The sequence below is a fragment of the Ictalurus furcatus genome, chromosome 8 (assembly GCF_023375685.1).
Source record: "Ictalurus furcatus strain D&B chromosome 8, Billie_1.0, whole genome shotgun sequence".
Lineage (NCBI taxonomy): Eukaryota > Metazoa > Chordata > Actinopteri > Siluriformes > Ictaluridae > Ictalurus > Ictalurus furcatus.
In genome coordinates, this window is record NC_071262.1 from 17,311,432 (window position 1) to 17,328,029 (window position 16,598).

General features: G+C 38.6%; 1 protein-coding gene across 3 annotated transcripts in view; it reads left to right on the plus strand.

Annotated features, from left to right (window-relative positions):
- Positions 1–16,598, plus strand: part of magi2b (membrane associated guanylate kinase, WW and PDZ domain containing 2b) — a 169,955-nt gene that overhangs the window by 20,148 nt on the left and 133,209 nt on the right. For all 3 annotated transcript variants that reach the window (XM_053631159.1, XM_053631160.1, XM_053631162.1), the window contains exon 2: positions 12,087–12,203. In XM_053631159.1, the coding sequence (XP_053487134.1) occupies positions 12,087–12,203 (117 nt within the window). The remainder of the gene's footprint in view (positions 1–12,086; positions 12,204–16,598) is intronic.

Here is a 16,598-nt window from a genome sequence, read left to right on the forward strand (position 1 = left end):
CGTGCTTTCCTGTTTGCTTGGCTTCCTCAAAGGCAAGAGTGTCAGCCATGATTATGCTGTCAAAAACGCACACTGAAAACACTATGTAAGTTTTATTAACCTCGCTGCCATTTACAGGAATCAATGGGGAGATAAATTACAGACAGATATGGAAGAGCCAGGGACATGGATCTTTTACTGTAAGAGTAAAACTGATAGCACAGTCAAATCTTTGTTCCTCTTCATTTCATTTCATATCAGTAATTATATTAATAATCTTGATGTATGTTTGAGTCCGGAGCCCCAAAGTGCTTCATCTATAAAATATTAAACAGCACTTATCCTAATTTATACCACAGTGCTGTTGAATTCTTGAATCTGCTTGGTCAGAAGGTGTTGATTAACAGTTCTTCAATTAACAGTTCTTCAAATTATGGGTTTATATTAATGCGTTTATTTTAGTATGTATTGTTTCTATAGCCGTAGGGACATGTATGGTGGACGCTTCACATAATCTAAGTCTAGTAATAAACTGATTAAAGATATCTCATTATTTAACAAAGAAGAATAAAGATTATAATACAACAGTTTTCTAGCACAAAATTAAATGTTACAGAAAAATGTTTGTATGTCAGTAAAGAAACCAGCACATATAAGTGGTAAGAGACACTTTTCAGACAAAAGACATAATGATGGCTGCTGCGTTTTGCTGCAAAAATAGAAGCAAGTGCGACAGTCCAAGTCTCCAGAAAAACCATGGCTGGTTCTGCAAGACGCTCAATAAAACTTACAGCTCATTTCCTTATAAAACTCCACAAATACTTTTTTAAGGACCGTCACACCAAATATCGGCTTTGTTTCATTTATTACTGTTTACTGCTCTTTATAGTATTTTTTTAAATGGAGAAACATTTAATTTTATTGTTTTTGAAGGCATCTTTGCTCTACAGTATTTATTTGCATGTGCCTGAGACCTTTGCACAGTACTGTAACTTTTGACTTAAAATATGAAAGCTCATCAGATGAGGATGAAAAGGAAGAAGGGATGCCAGTTTTAGTCGAAGCACCTTTAACGGAAACGTACAAATCAATGTGAGCTACGTAGCTAGCCAGCTAGCCGACGTGCTATAAAACTAGAGTAGCTTTTGGGATCTATTTCCTCTAGTGGAGTAAAAACAAACCGAGCATTTGACCATATTGTGTCACTTACAGGATATTGATTTCTTGTTTGTGGAACTGTTGAATAAAAGTAATATCACACAGACAAGGGTGTGGTTTCACATATATTCAGTATAACCGCACTCTTGCTCATGCAGTCTTGATTAAATATGATGAAGTTTTCTGTAGGTGAAGTTTATTTAACATTTATGGAAGGAGTCTCCATTATCAGCACTTTGTAACAGTCAGTCATGGAAGAATCTTCAGGACAGAGGACTTCATGCTTTGTAGTTTCACAAGGGCTGTCTCAATTGCAAAATCCTTCCATTGCACTGGAATGTTTTGGAATGTTCCTAAAAAATCCCACAATGCACCTCAATCAATGCTCACTACGTTCCCTTACAGTAAATAACGTCATGTTTTCTGAAGCCTCTCAGCTCAACAAAAAAAAAAAAAATAGGCAGACGAACTCTCAGTCAACTTCGTCTACAAATGTAAGTACAGTAGCATGTTATCGTTGCTGTAGCTCTCAAATGATTACTTACATTAGCAATTTATTCTGAACTTGACTTGATGTTCTATATACAGTTTGTTTGAGTCTAATGACTTATAAGTGTTTAATAAATAATAATAATAAAAAAAAAATCCAATAGCTTGCCTACGATCATGCTTGAAGTACCATGACAGAATGTGTGTGATTAAGTCAACACATTTATATGACATATATAAATTAAATATTTTGAAGTTTTTCATTTTTGGTGAAGTTTTATAACAAGAGTATATAGTCATGTCACTGGAAATTGAGTCAGCAGTGTCCCAGTGTGTAGCGAGCCAGGGTCCTTACCAGTGCCCGAACTCATGTACACTATATACTGATTCACCACCTAGGGAGCTGACCGAGACACACCCACTGTCATTTTTTGGTCTTATTAAATTCATGAAAGACGAAAAAAATTGCCTGGTGAGGCAACGACTGTTTAGAGCTGTTATAATGTAAGTGATAACAGGAACTAACTTGTGGACATTCCACAACATTTAATGTAACTATAAGCATATAAAAATGTTATAAATAACAATAAATAAGGTTAGTTTCTCTTTCACAGAGCAAGCTAATACCTAGACGGTTATCTAAGCAAGCCTAACTAGCAGATTACACAACATGTCGGGGGTAGTGATGATTCATGCTAATAATAATATTAATAATGCAGAAAGGAGATTGAGGCTCCAGGCCTGTGCCAATAATTGGTCGTGTCTGTTGAATATTGTTGTATATTGTATGAGCAATTATCGCCACATGCCTGGAGCCTCAATCTCCTTTCTGAATTAGTAAGGGCTCATATTGTGTGTCTGCCAGGTATCTAATTCATTAAAGGATCAAAAATGTGTGCGTGTGTGTGTGTGTGCGTATGTGTGTGTGCAGACCCGCCAACATTTTGTGTAGGAACTCTGCATTAGAGTATGCTGCTATGAGTTATCACTCAAAAATACACAAAGCCCAGCCCCCCCCCCATGAGAATAGCAGATAAATAAATCAACAGGTAAAAGATAAATAAATCAACTACAGTTGCAAAGTTGTTTTGTCCTCTCCAATATTGACTGACCCTTGGGAAACCCTGCTCTCTTCCGCATCTCACATTAATAATCTTGTCTCGATTTTCTTGCTTGAAAGATGCAGCCTCACTTTTAGTCAAAGGAAATGGAGAATGTTTTGAGTTCATTAATGTGAAATGTAAAGTTTATCAATGTATGTTTGACTTATTGCTTATTATATTGCTGACATTTGACAAGTATATAGTGAACATCAGTTAACTACGTTCGTTAGGGATACCACTGAAAGATTTCAGCCAAAAAAATGCGTATTTTCCACTGTTTTCAGACAGTACTTAAACTCACAGCTTCATTATTAAGAAAGGCGCGGTACAGACACAGGTAATTCTCACACACACACACACACACACACACAATCTCTGTCTCTTTCAATCTCTCTTTCATAACTATTTATTATAAATAATTCAAATAAATGTAATCTCTTGCATTGTTGGGGAAGCTAGTTTGAAACTGTAGCTTTTCAAGGTGCAAGCTACTCATAGTTTGAAGTAGTTAAATTGCAGTCAAGCTAACCTAAAAAAAATAGTTATTTACACTACAAGTTACTAACAAAAAGTAGGTACCTACAGTGCCCGCCACTAATATTGGCACCCTTGGTAAATATGAGCTAAGAAGCCTGCGAAAAATTGTCTTTATTATTTAACCTTTTGATCCTTTCTTCAAATTCACAAAAATACTCTGCTCTCATGGATATCAAACAATTGCAAACACAACACAGGTTTATCAAAAATATCTTTGTTAAATATAGGTGTGCAACAGTTATTGGCTCCCTTTTAGTCAATACTTTGTGCTACCTCCGTTTGCCAAGATAACAGCTCTCAGTCTTCTCCAATAATGCCTGATGAGGTTGGAGAATATATGGCAAGGGATCTGAGATCATTCCTCCATACAAAATCACTCCAGATCCTTCACATTTCGAGGTCCACACAGGTGGACTCTCGTCTTCAGTTCACCCCACAGATTTTCTATTGGTTTCAAGTCAGGGGACTGGGATGGCCATGGCAGAACCTTGATTTTGTGGTCAGTAAACCATTTTTGTGTTGATATTGATGTATGTTTTGGATCATTGTCCTGCTGGAAGATCCAACCACGGACCATTTTAAACTTTCTGGCAGAGGCAGTCAGGTTTTCATTTAATATCTGTTGATATTTGATAGAGTCCATGATGCCATGTATCCTAACAAAATGTCCAGGTCCTCTGGCAGAAAAATAGCCCCAAAACATTAAAGAACCACCACCATATTTAACCGTGGGCATGAGGTACTTTTCCATATGGCTACCTCTCTGTGTGCGCCAAAACCACCTCTGGTGCTTATTGCCAAAAAGCTCTATTTTTGTTTCATCTGACTATAGACCCCGATCCCATTTGAAGTTCCAGTAGTGTCTGGCAAACTGAAGATGCGTGAGTTTGTTTTTAGATGCAGAGGCTTTTTTATTGAAACCCTTCCAAACAACTTGTGGTGATGTAGGTGACTTCAGATTGTAGTTTTTGAGACTTTCTGACCCCAAGACGCAACTAACTTCTGCAATTCTCCAGCTGTGATCCTTGGAGATTTTTTGGCCACTCAAACTATCCTCTACACAGTGCGTTGAGACAATATAGACACACGTCCTCTTCCAGGTTGATTCATAACATTTCCAGTTAACTGGAACTTCGTAATTATTGCCCTGATGGTGGAAATGGGCATTTTCAATGCTTGTGCTATTTCCTTATAGCCACTTCCCATTTTATGAAGTTCAACAACCCTTTGCCGCACACCACAGCTATATTCCTTGGTCTTACCCATTGTTATGAATAACTAAGGGAATTTGGCTTATGTGTTACCTCATATTTATACCCTTGTGAAACAGGAAGTCATGGTTGAGCAATTTCCTTTCCCTAGTCACTCAGGTGTACTAAAAGAAAATTTCAATATCAATGGGAATATACTTAAAGTATATTTCTCCTCATATGGATTCATAGGGGTGCCAATAATTGTTACACATCTATATTTAACACACACACACACACACATTATATATATATATATATATATATATATATATATATATATATATATATATATATACACACACACACACACACACACATTGAAGCTACTCAAATGGGCAACATTTTTAATTTGTAAGAATTGTGCATCATCTTATGAATAACTGCGTATAATTGTGCAGAGGCCATTGCATTGCATATGCAATGATTAATAAAAACAACAACAACAATAATAATAGTATTCTAATTATTATTTTTATTATTATGATTTTTCTTTTAATTTACCACTGATTAATTAATTAATCATGGAAATAATAATAAATAATAAATAAGTTAAGATAGGAACTCTTTCTCTTGCTGATACAATCAGATTGATGTATTCAGAATATAAAATAAGCCCCGTAGCATGCACTGATAAACTTACTGAATTCTTTTATTTTTTTTATAGAACTCATTACTGGAAAAGCTACACTATTTTTAAAGTAGTGGAGCTACTGTCACACTACTGAAAAATGTAGTTAAGTTAGTAGCGTCGCTACTTTTAGTTAGTTATTCCATTTTGGCACTACTCTGTGTATGATTTAGAGCGGGCAGAATTCTACATCTAACGACCCGTATATAAAATAACTAAAGAAATGTAACCATTTTTCTTATCCTTTCAATCAAATTTTGCACTGCAAACATCAATGACAGCTTAATTTGTCAGTGCTGGCATGTGACCATGGTATAAGCGGATAATCCATGTCTACGTGTGTGTTACACGCTTTTAGTGCACTCCGCTTCACATCAGGTGGTTCTTTGCCTCCATGTTGTGCATTAAAATCATGCAATGCACACCTAGCCGTGGATTATCCCTCACATATCCTTTGAGATGAAGGAGAATCAGTGTGTGCTCTTTGCCATTGCGGTCATCTATCTTTAGTGAAAGTGCAAGTGCCAGACTTTCTGGGTCCACGAAACAATTCGGATTCACAGGCTGCATTTTGGATCACGGATCACATGCGCTTTTCACTTCCATTGGCAGTCACTGTACCAAGTCGCTCCAAATTCACATAAAGTTCAACTTTTCTCAACTTTGTCACTTTGCTAGACACGCCCACATGTCATCGCAAAAGATCACTGATTTTACTGGATGTCGGGAGCTCTCATTGAAAATTAATGGTTTCCGGTTGCATTGTCGCTGCAAGTCGCAGTATGTGTGAACATACCTTAAAAGAGGCACTTTTTTTGGTTGAAAGAGAGAGAGAAAAAAATTAAATATGCATACAACAAAGTGTCAAAACAAACCATTACAAATCATTTTAATTATAATGATAATTACCAAGTGATTAAAATGCTGTTTGTTCTCCAGTGACAAACAGCACAGTGAAGGGGTTAGAAACTGGAGTGTGCATACAGTACTGTGCAAAAGTTTGACACCCTATTTATTTTACTACAAACTTTCTCATAGATTTTTTTTATTTTATGACTTCTACATTATCAATTCAGTACAATAACCTTTTAGATTCCCGAACATTAGTTTTCTAGCACAAAATTAAATGTTACAGAAAAATGTTTGTATGTCAGTAAAGAAAGCAGCACATTATGTAAGAGACACTTTTCAGACAAAAAACACAATAAAGGCCGCTGGGTCTTGCTGCAAAAAAAGGAAGCCAGAAGAACTGTGGCTGGTTCTGCAAGATGCTCAATAAACCTTACAGCTCATTTCCTTATAAAACTGCACTAATTGTACCGGAGACTATTATTTTAATGTTTATTTTTTTCACACCAAATATTGACTTTCTTTCATTTACTACTCTTTACTGCTCTTTACTCTATTTTTTTTAATGTAGAAACATTTCATTTCCTTATTTTGAAGGCATCTTTACTCTACAGCATTTCTTTGCATGTGCCTAAAACTTTTGCACAGTACTGTATATACTGGGTTGTACGGTAACCACCAAGCTGCTGCTCATCTGTTTTAGTTAAGACATAGGCAGTAAAGCCTGCAGTAAAGGGGTTAAAACTGAAACAGTAACAACATTTGATGCTGAGCAGGAAAACAAGCTGTGTAAATGTCTAAATGAGTTCCAGTTTACGTGAACATGATATGAGCAGAGAAGAAGGAAAGATAATGTACTTTGCCCGGCACTGTAGCAGCTAAAGCTTAGCTGTGCCTCCTGTTGGTTAGCGACACCAAACTAGCCTAGTTAGAAAAGTTTTATATTTTAGCAGTCTGGTACTTCTATAAACAGTGACAACACCCGAGGCTAGTTTAATTATAAATCCAACTTTTTCTGATCAAGGCATACATTGATGTGCGCTAAAATTACTGAAAGAACTATGAGTTTCACTGTGTAGTGTATTTTTGTAGGTTTGATGGGTTTTGAAAGTAATGTGGAAGTAAAGTAATTAGTAATCCGATTACAATTTTAAAGTAGTAATTAGTCATCTGTAGTGGATTACTTTTTTTTGAGTAACACTGATCAACTAATCAAGAAGCATCTGTCATCAGTACTCAGAGCAGGCAGCTGTGATGTGACAGCCCAGAGGAACCATGTGGTGATGACAGTGTGGAAACAGAAAGGGTGTTTACTGTTAGTGAGTGATTTCAGATGGTCTTTTTACTGACTGCTTGTGGTAGGGGTCTTGTTGTTGTTCACCCTGTCAATGGCTTATGACAAATGATGAACTGCTGCTCAATCTGCTACACTCAGCTTTTGACAGTTTAGGCCTTTTATTTAATTTTTTTTATTAGTATTTTTTTTTAGTACTTCTTATTCCCGTACCATGACAGAGCAGGAAATGTACGAACACCAATTTACACGCGTGCGACCGCATCAAAGCTTTTGGCTTTGACAATGCAAAAGAGATTTCCAGCATAGCAGGGTGAAGCCTCCATCATCTAGCAGACACGTGTGAGCAATCAGAGGTTTATAATCTGTCCCCGCTTTTCCCGAAAGCTCTGTAGTGTTATGCTAATTTCAGCGGCTCAAAGCAACACTCTCTCTGTCATCTTACAGTGATCTTTTCTGCCGCTTTGTGCTGCGGTTTTGTACATTTTTCCCCCTGCATATTTGGATGCAAGCCTAGAATTTCATTCCATATGCCAAGGTCACCTAGCCCGATCTTTCCTGCACGGTACCGGTGCTGTGCAGTCTGCACAGCTAAGATTTCAGACAGCGTTCTTTTAGAGAACACATCTATAATGTGGAAAGCAGCCAAAATGTTCACTTAGCCTCTTATATTTTTTGTGTTAACAGTGCTAACAGGCTTTAAGTCTCTCACAACAACCAGAAGCTTCTAGCATGATGACGTCCAGCTTTATTTACACACATATGGCATAGAGGAAGATCAGTGTAGTGAAATCAACTGTTGTAATTCGTTTAAATGCAGGCTTAGCATTTCTTCATAGCATATCTAATACAGAGAGGTGGTGAGGCAGGATTTCTTTTCTTCGAGAGGAAACAGTGATACTGGCGGAAATCAATTCCATAGTGATGTTATACCAGATGAAAACGTCAGATAGGATTGCTTAGTACTAAGTTCAATATAACACATATAAAGTACAGTAAATTATTTCATGCACTCAATATTACATTCATGACATTTTGTCTTCATTATTGTTGCATATTGTACTGGTCATGGCAGTATAATCTGGTGTTCATTTGCCATTATGTTGCACAAAATCACACTGTAAGTCATTTCATGATGTTCCATGTAAGCCTATAAAGCTTTATTACTAATATGCTCAGATATGTTTTGTGGAATAATTTGACTTTGTAGATTTTATTCTTCAGCTGTCTTTCATCTTTTACTTCATTATCCAAAAACATGTCTAATTTTTTAAAAATAAATTGTATTCAGGTTGATGTGATATGTACGAAGGGAATCAAACACGCTGTTGAGGCATGCTGTTATAGGAAAAAAATCAACCTACCAGGCATGAAGTGGAGTTACTCTTACTGCACCAACTTTGATTATTTTCATGTAAAAGCAACATCCCGAGGTGTTTTATTCTGCATATACTGCTATAAGTTTTTATTTATTACAAAAATGACACATTGTGCTTTTTATAGTCTGTTTATAGTTACATGTTGTGGAATGTCTGTGAAACAAGTTAGTTCCTGGTCTGTCTGGAACTAAACAAGTTAGTTCCTGGTCTGTCTGGAATACTCGATTCTGATTGGCTGGAAGGTGTGCATTCAAACCATTGAATGTACAGGTAGTTCCATTCTGTTTAATCACGTTCTAAATGAATGTGCTGCCTATGGACAATTGTAAACATAGTAACATACTGTTACAGTAGCATACAGTTACAGATGCTACTTTTAGTTAGCTACTCTTACTAACACTGATCTTATGGCACTACTTTATCTCTGTATGATTTAGAGCAGGCAGAATTATAGATCTAAGAACATATAAAATAACTAACGAAAATTACCGTTATTTATATCTGTTCAGTCAAATTCTTCACTGCAAACATTTGTGACAGCTTTAACTTGTCATTGCTGGCAATCCACGGCTAGGTGTACGTTACACTATTTTAATTTGATTAAATTTCATTGCGTCCACATTGTGCATTAAAATCATGTAATGCACACCTAGCCGTGGATTATCCCTTCCATATCACTTATGTTATAGCGGTACCAGTGTCTCTTTTTCTCTCCTCATCAATAAATGTAAAAAAAAAAAAAGTCTAATCACAGATAACTTCATATCAGCAATTACACTTTTTTGTCAGGCATCCACCATACATATCCCAGTGTAATTCATTACTATAGAAACAGTTGTATATTAGAATGAGCACATTAGAATAAACCTGTGATATGAATTACAGCTGATCAGAATGAGAATCATACTGAATCATATAACATAATTTTCCATGATTGCCCAAAGCATTTATTATCACCTTAAAACCTGTGCTATGTCTTAAAATGCACTATAGATTTGCATGATACACTGAGTATTACACTATCTAGTATCTGTTTTGTGAGGTAATAACATCTCAAATCCAACACTAATGGTTTGTAGTAAACATGAATAATAAATTGCCTCACAGTACCTATTGTCATTAATTTGTCATTAATTTGTACTGGATCAGACCCCAGACAAGCCATCCCAAGTCTTAAACTCTTATTTTTTTTAATTTATTTTTTTTTTCAGAAAATCAATCCAAGTGATGTAAACTGTGAACCAACCGTCACCTTTTTAATGTGTAAGCATTAGTGATTAGTTCTTGACTGTTAATAAGACAATTTGACGTGTCTTCAAGTCACTTTGCTAATCAGACCAGAGAGAGAGTGAAATAAAAACTGTGAAAGTCAACAAACGATCCGCTACAGAAGCCATGATGGTTCATGTTTAAGGTTAATGGTTCTGCTACAGTATTATAAGTGCTCGGTTTGATCCAGCTGATATACCACTGGTACGATAAATTCTTTTGAACACACTAGACAGTTATTTGACAGTTATTTGTACTCTGACATAGTCTAGACATAGCTCACATTTGTTGGAGTTTCTTTGCTGATACGATGATGATGATGATTATGATGATGATGATGATGTTGATGATGATTCCCTGGAACCTGGGAGTCCAGCTGTTCTCCTGGGGAGATTTCAAAAGTGTAATTTCAGCTTCAGCACACCTGATCCACTTAATTAAAACTTTCAGTAGTGTGAAGATCTGAGCCAGGTGTATTGGAAGTAAATTGTGCACAGAGGTAGATGATAAAAATGGAGTCCAGCCTGGACTCGTTGTTTGAGTTCATTTCATTGCATACATAAGAAGATTAATAGACGGCAATAAAAAAAAACTCCTCCGATCTGCTTCTTTATTGTGAGCTGGCCCTTTGGTGAAGTTTCTGAAGGTTTTTGCTGCTTCCTGTCTTTGTCTTCATGAGGCCAACAGGTTCAGTAAATGCCAGCTAACAGAAAGCATCTGGTGCAAAGAATCTGGCCTTTTTGCTGAAGTGTCTAAAAGTATTTGTATCTCACACACAGACACAGACAGAGCAGAGCGCGCAGACAGGGGGAGCTGTAGGACTGTACTATTGCTCAGGCCAATCAGAATCCAGCCACTGTTGTGATAGGCTCCTTGTTGGGAGAGCTTTTTCTCCACTATTGTCTCCTGACTGTGGACGACTCTCCATCTCCCGCTCTCTCTCTCTCTCTCTCTCTCTCTCTCTCTCTCTCTCTCTCATGGCTAAATTACATGAAGCGGGGGGACTTCATCGTGTCTGCCTCCGCTGAAACATGAATGATGGGATTGTTGTGAAATTGAAGTCACCTGTCAGGGAGGAAGGATTTTGCTTGAGAGAACCGGTGAGTAAAACATCATCTGTAGATGCAGCGGAAACCGACCGCTGGATTTCAAATGAGGTGCAATGAGGTTTCTGGGTTGATGGAGAAGAGGAGGTGGTTGGGGGGGGGTTTAGTGTTGGCTAATTATGCATGATGATCAGTGATAGATGGAAGGATGTATAAATGAAATTCCATTCAGCACAATTTACATTCCCTTCCACTGTCTTTTTTCATCGTGTTGCATTTGTGTGATGGCATTTTTTTCAACCAGGGCTTTTCCCCCCATCAACATGTTACATTTCCAATGTCAAAGCAGTGCAAAATGTATAGCCTTAGTCGTACCACAGATGTGTCACCAATTGTTGATATGTTTGCGTGTGCTTGCAAAGACATGACTGCAGTGTTTTTAAGACAAAGCTGATTGGTTGAGGCTTAATCTATCAAGGATGACCAGAATGGGGGGTTGGGGGGGTATGGGGGTTATGTGTGGAAGCTGTGTAATTACGTACTGGGCAACACTAGACACTGCCACGCTGAGCACTGTCGGGAGCTTAGCTGTTGTATTCATCCGTTAATGGCTGGCTACATTTGGCTGTACTGAATGTTCAAGGTTATGATGGAGAGAGAGAGAGAGAGAGAGAGAGAGAAAGGACAAAGCATCTGCGATGGTCAGATAGATAGATCATACGTTCTCTCTCTTTCTCTTTCTCAGTAAAAATGTTGAAATGTGGCGGAATGTATTGAAGCGATGTTTTTAGTGCTGACAATCTGACAAGTAGTTATTAGCTTCAGGCAAGGGGAATCGAGTAAAGGCTCCAGTTTTGATTTTTGTAATGATATTCAAACCTTTCATCTGCTTAGTTTTGCCTGAAATTTAGCACTGCAAGATTTTCTTCAGCCAGTCTTTTCTGCTTTCCCTCATGATCCCTGGAGTCGAGACCCTGATCAATTACAATATTGGTGTGTTTGGGATGGTTCTAGCCTCCATCCTCAAGGAACCTCAATGGATGAGTTTAAAGGCAAACGGAGAATATGAGCTGTGTTCTGAATATTACTTTTGTCTTTGCAGGAGGTGTCGTAGATAAAGACCTTCGCCATTACCTTAACCTCCGATTCCAGAAGGGCTCAGTGGACCACGAGCTTCAGCAGATCATACGGGATAACCTCTACCTCCGCACTGTGCCCTGTGAGTAAACTTCTGTTTCTTATTATTATGAGTTCTAAAATTTAAGTGACATTAGCTGGAAGTGATATAAACATTGCACTTAAAAACAAGCACTTATTTACAAATCTCTTGACTTGTGTGTTTTTCTTGCTGTACTAACAGGGTTCTTGCTTGATGGTATTCTTAGACTGTGACCTATTTGTACTAGCATTAGGATATGTTTTTGATGGGAACTACAAAGCACTTCAAGTTGCTTGAAATAAGAATATGCACTAACTTTGTTTGGCATTTGATGTCCAATTAGATGATTCTATTTGAATCCCTAAATCAACCCTGCTCCTGGAGATCCACCTTCCAATCCTCATCCAGCACACCTGACCTCACTAATCTGGATCGCACTTCCCAAAACCAGTGTATTCCCAAATCGTCCTTGTGTCAGCTGAGGGAGTTTTTCCATACCAACATCACCCCTTGTTTGCTCATGCTGGATCTACAACCAGATTTTTGTGAAGGCGCTTTGTGGCAATGGCTACTGTGAAAAGCGCTATACAAATAAAATGAAATAGATTGAATCAAGCCGACAGATTATCCAGAACAGGTGGAAGTAAATTCTATTAGCTCTCCAGGAACAGGGTTGATGAATACAGCCCTACAGCAAAGCCTTGTTGATATTGAGGTCCTTGTGTCTGGTGTGTTTGGGTTTGTCTGATCTCAGTATCAGTGCCTGTGATGATGACGACGATGTCATTGTATCAAGAGTTTTCATTGTGAAAAGAATAAATGTTTGGCTGCTGCTTCAGTGTGATGCAGAGTGAATCACCTAGCTGTTTACACAAGCAAACAAGAACTTATTGGTTATGGTTTTGGGATGTTTGCTCTTGAACTTGTACAGTCACTCTTGCAGAATGGTAAACGAATTTTGAGCAGATGCTCCTGTTACATGGTAATTAATTAAGAGAATCCACATTAGCCTCGTACCTTTCAGTTTACTCGATTTTAAAGAGGGAATGTTGAAGCCCTGCATGCGCTTATTTCTACCTTCTGAACGCAAGACTTTTCAATAGAAGATTTGCACCATTGGTGTTATTTGCTGGTTTTCAGCCAGAGCACTATTAACGGATTTGGTTCTGTTACGGATTAACAGTGGTGTGGTGTGAGTTAAACACTTTAAAAGCTTTTTCTAATTGGTCCTGTGACCCGAATGATAGCTGATGATTTCTATCCATTTGGGATTGAAAAAGAAATGTGAAAAGGGGTGGAAATTAAGATTTTTAACTCATCAGATCTCTTGATATTGAGGAAAGCTACGTCATTACAGCTGAAATGTTGTTGTTGTTGTTGTTGTTTTTGTTTTCCCCACTTCTCCAATGATGAGCAATTTGGGCTGAATCTCTCGAAGGTCATAATTTTCTCATCCTGCTTTTATGTTTTCATTTTCTTTGTCTTTTCACCGTATATCCATTTCTCTCTCTTATTTTTCAACTTCCGTCCATGCAGTTCCACATCCAGCTGTTCGTTTATCGCGTACTCCAGCAACTCTGTGCTGTCCTGTACTCTGTAGCTGTAGTTAATCCATTCTGTCTGTCTTTCCATCGCTCTCTTTCCCACTGTCTGAGACCGGGGTTTCCAAGGCAACCATCCCTCTCTCCTCTAGTCCTGCCGATGGAGCCCCCTCCCCCTCCACAGCACAGCGCAAAACATCACAATTACCCAGCGGCGGGCAAGAAACAGCGCCTTTGATTTATGCTCGTGCCGCACAGTCATGAGCAGACGGCTCTAGACGTATTCATGCTGTACGTCATTAAGGTAACTGAGCAGTCTAGTAGGAAATGCAAAGAAGGAGGGATTGGAAGAGAGAGAGAGAGAGAGGCCAAAATAGCATGTTAACTATGCACCAGACACACTAGCTGAGAGAGAAACAAGAAGGCGACTTGGGTGGCTTATCTTGCCTTGTAACTGCAAATATGAAGGAATTAGGTTCTACTAGAGAAAAGAATGAAATAAACAAGGAATTGAGTGAATTTCTAAATTTATGGTAAATAAAAGTTCAATATCATCTGAATTTGTATCATTGTTTCATTTCACATAATAGCTGTTCTGACTTTGCCATATTCGCACACATTCTAATGAGTTGAGCTTATTTACTTTCAGTGTGTGTTTACATAAATTATTGTTTTGCCACAAGATTTTACACCCCCACATGGCTTGGACATTAAGTAAAATTAATCAAAATGATGATTATTGCCTGCGGTTGTATTATTAAAATTACTGACTATTACTGCATTATAGAAAAGCACAATTACAATGTATCGTGTGTTAACAATGCAGATGCTTACATTACAGTCTATATTTTCTCTAATGGGACTAATTATGATCTAGCTTCAAATATTAGTGAAAAATTCATTAAGATAACTGTATTAATCAAAATATGATGCAGTATTTTTCATATTTATATTAGCTTTGTGTTAAAAATGTTCCCGATCTTCATGTGAAATTGTGTGCATTCCCCCTAAAGCTGTTTTTGATTGTTTTAGCGGATGTATGATGTATTACAGTTTGTACATTCTGACGTATTACTTAATTCAAGGCTTTTGAATTTTACTTGGACCTCATCATATAAATCCTGTTTTTTTCTGTCTCATGCACCATACATTTATTGTTTTTCAAATCTCTCAAAATTCCTGTGTATCTTATTGTTGACCACACGTGGGGAGGAAGAGTTTGTAATTTTATGTAAGGAATAAAACTCAACAATTAATACAGTTATAGGAAAATAATCAATGACACAGTGGAGTGTTGCCACCTGACACAAATTCGACAGTCCGTACAGGATTTTGCGGCGTTTTTTGTGCTAATTTGTTGCAGAAAACTACTTGAATTGGTGAAATTGTTTTGCAGCATCTTTCACAGTGATGTTTGTTGGTAAATGAAACGTTTTAGCTGTACTCATGTTCGACGCATGTGAATCGAAGAGGTGATGATGTCACATGACACGTCCCGAATCTGCCGTAATTTTGAAAAATTGCAAGCTCCTGTGAACATTGCGGAGTTTGCTTGATTTTGTGTTCATTTCTGCAAAATCCTGGAGGGACTGTTTAGCTGTACTCATGTTGATGAATGTGAATCATAGAGGGTGTCATGTAATATCAGAGAAGGAACTCTGGACTACAGTTCTGAGCAGCCACTGCACCTGAATCACATTCATGTTAACAAGCACTGATGTGTATATTAGCCACAGTTTGCACTGCACTCCTTGTCTTGCGTTTGTTTTTCTTTACCGTTGTCTCTGTGTGGCTGTGTTTTTGCTCTTTGTATTTTGTTTATTCCTAGCCTTAGTGTTTTTGCCACTAGCTCTAAGTTCCTGTTTTGTCTTTGGTGGTGTTTGTATTAAAGTTATCTGTACTTGCATCCGACTCCACCTCTCTTGACGTGACAGAACGCAAGACCTACTATTGATGCAGAAGAATGTTTCAGGATCCAAGAGGCCCTGTATGAAAGGGAGAAACCGATGTGGAAGAAGGAAGGGAAATTCTCCCTAATTAAAACCAATCAGGAATGGTTCAACGTGATGTACTCCATCAGGGGGTATATCAAAAAGGAGCCTTCCAACCAGGCTGGAACAATCTCCCACCCTCCCTCCCCTACTGTGGATCTCATCCAGCCTGCCGAGTCGATGGGGAACGTTGCTCAGTCTCCTTGTTTAGCTGAAGACATTGCTCTGCCTCCTGGTGTGGCCAAGAGCTCCGCTTTTCCTCCCTGATCCGCCTCGGACGTCACTACGCCAGGCTTGGATTCGGACATCGCTCCACTGTCGTGCTCGGCTGAGGACGTTTCTCCGCCTCCATGGTCGGCTGAGGACTTTGTTCCGCCTCCATGCTTGGCTGAGGACTTTGTTCCGCCTCCATGCTCGGCTGAGGACGTTGCTCCTTTTCTTTGCTTTGTGCCATATGTCCCCCCCCCCCCAAGCCTTTCAGAGAACTTTGACCCCCCCTAGCATCGTGGAGAACTTCGCTCCCCCTTCTGACCTCGCCGAGAGCGTTGCTCTCCCCTCTAGCCTCATGGTGAACGTCGCACCCCTATTGGGCTCAACAGTAACCCTCGCTCCACGCTCAAGCCAGGCTGGGGATGTTATGTCATCTGTCTACAGTGCGGAAGAGACCAACGCTCTTCGGAACCTCCGTGAACACGTCAAGCATCCTCTATCCAGCCCTGTGAGGGATGAAAAACAATGCAACTCTGTAATGCTTAGAGACATCTGGTCTGGGGATCCAGGGGATCCCCCTCCTGAACTGATTACGTGCTTCGGGAGCAACGCGTTAAGGGAGAGTTCTGTCATGTAATATCAGAGAAGGAACTCTGGACTACAGTACCCAGCAGCCACTGCACCTCAATGCATCACGGTCACATGACCACCCG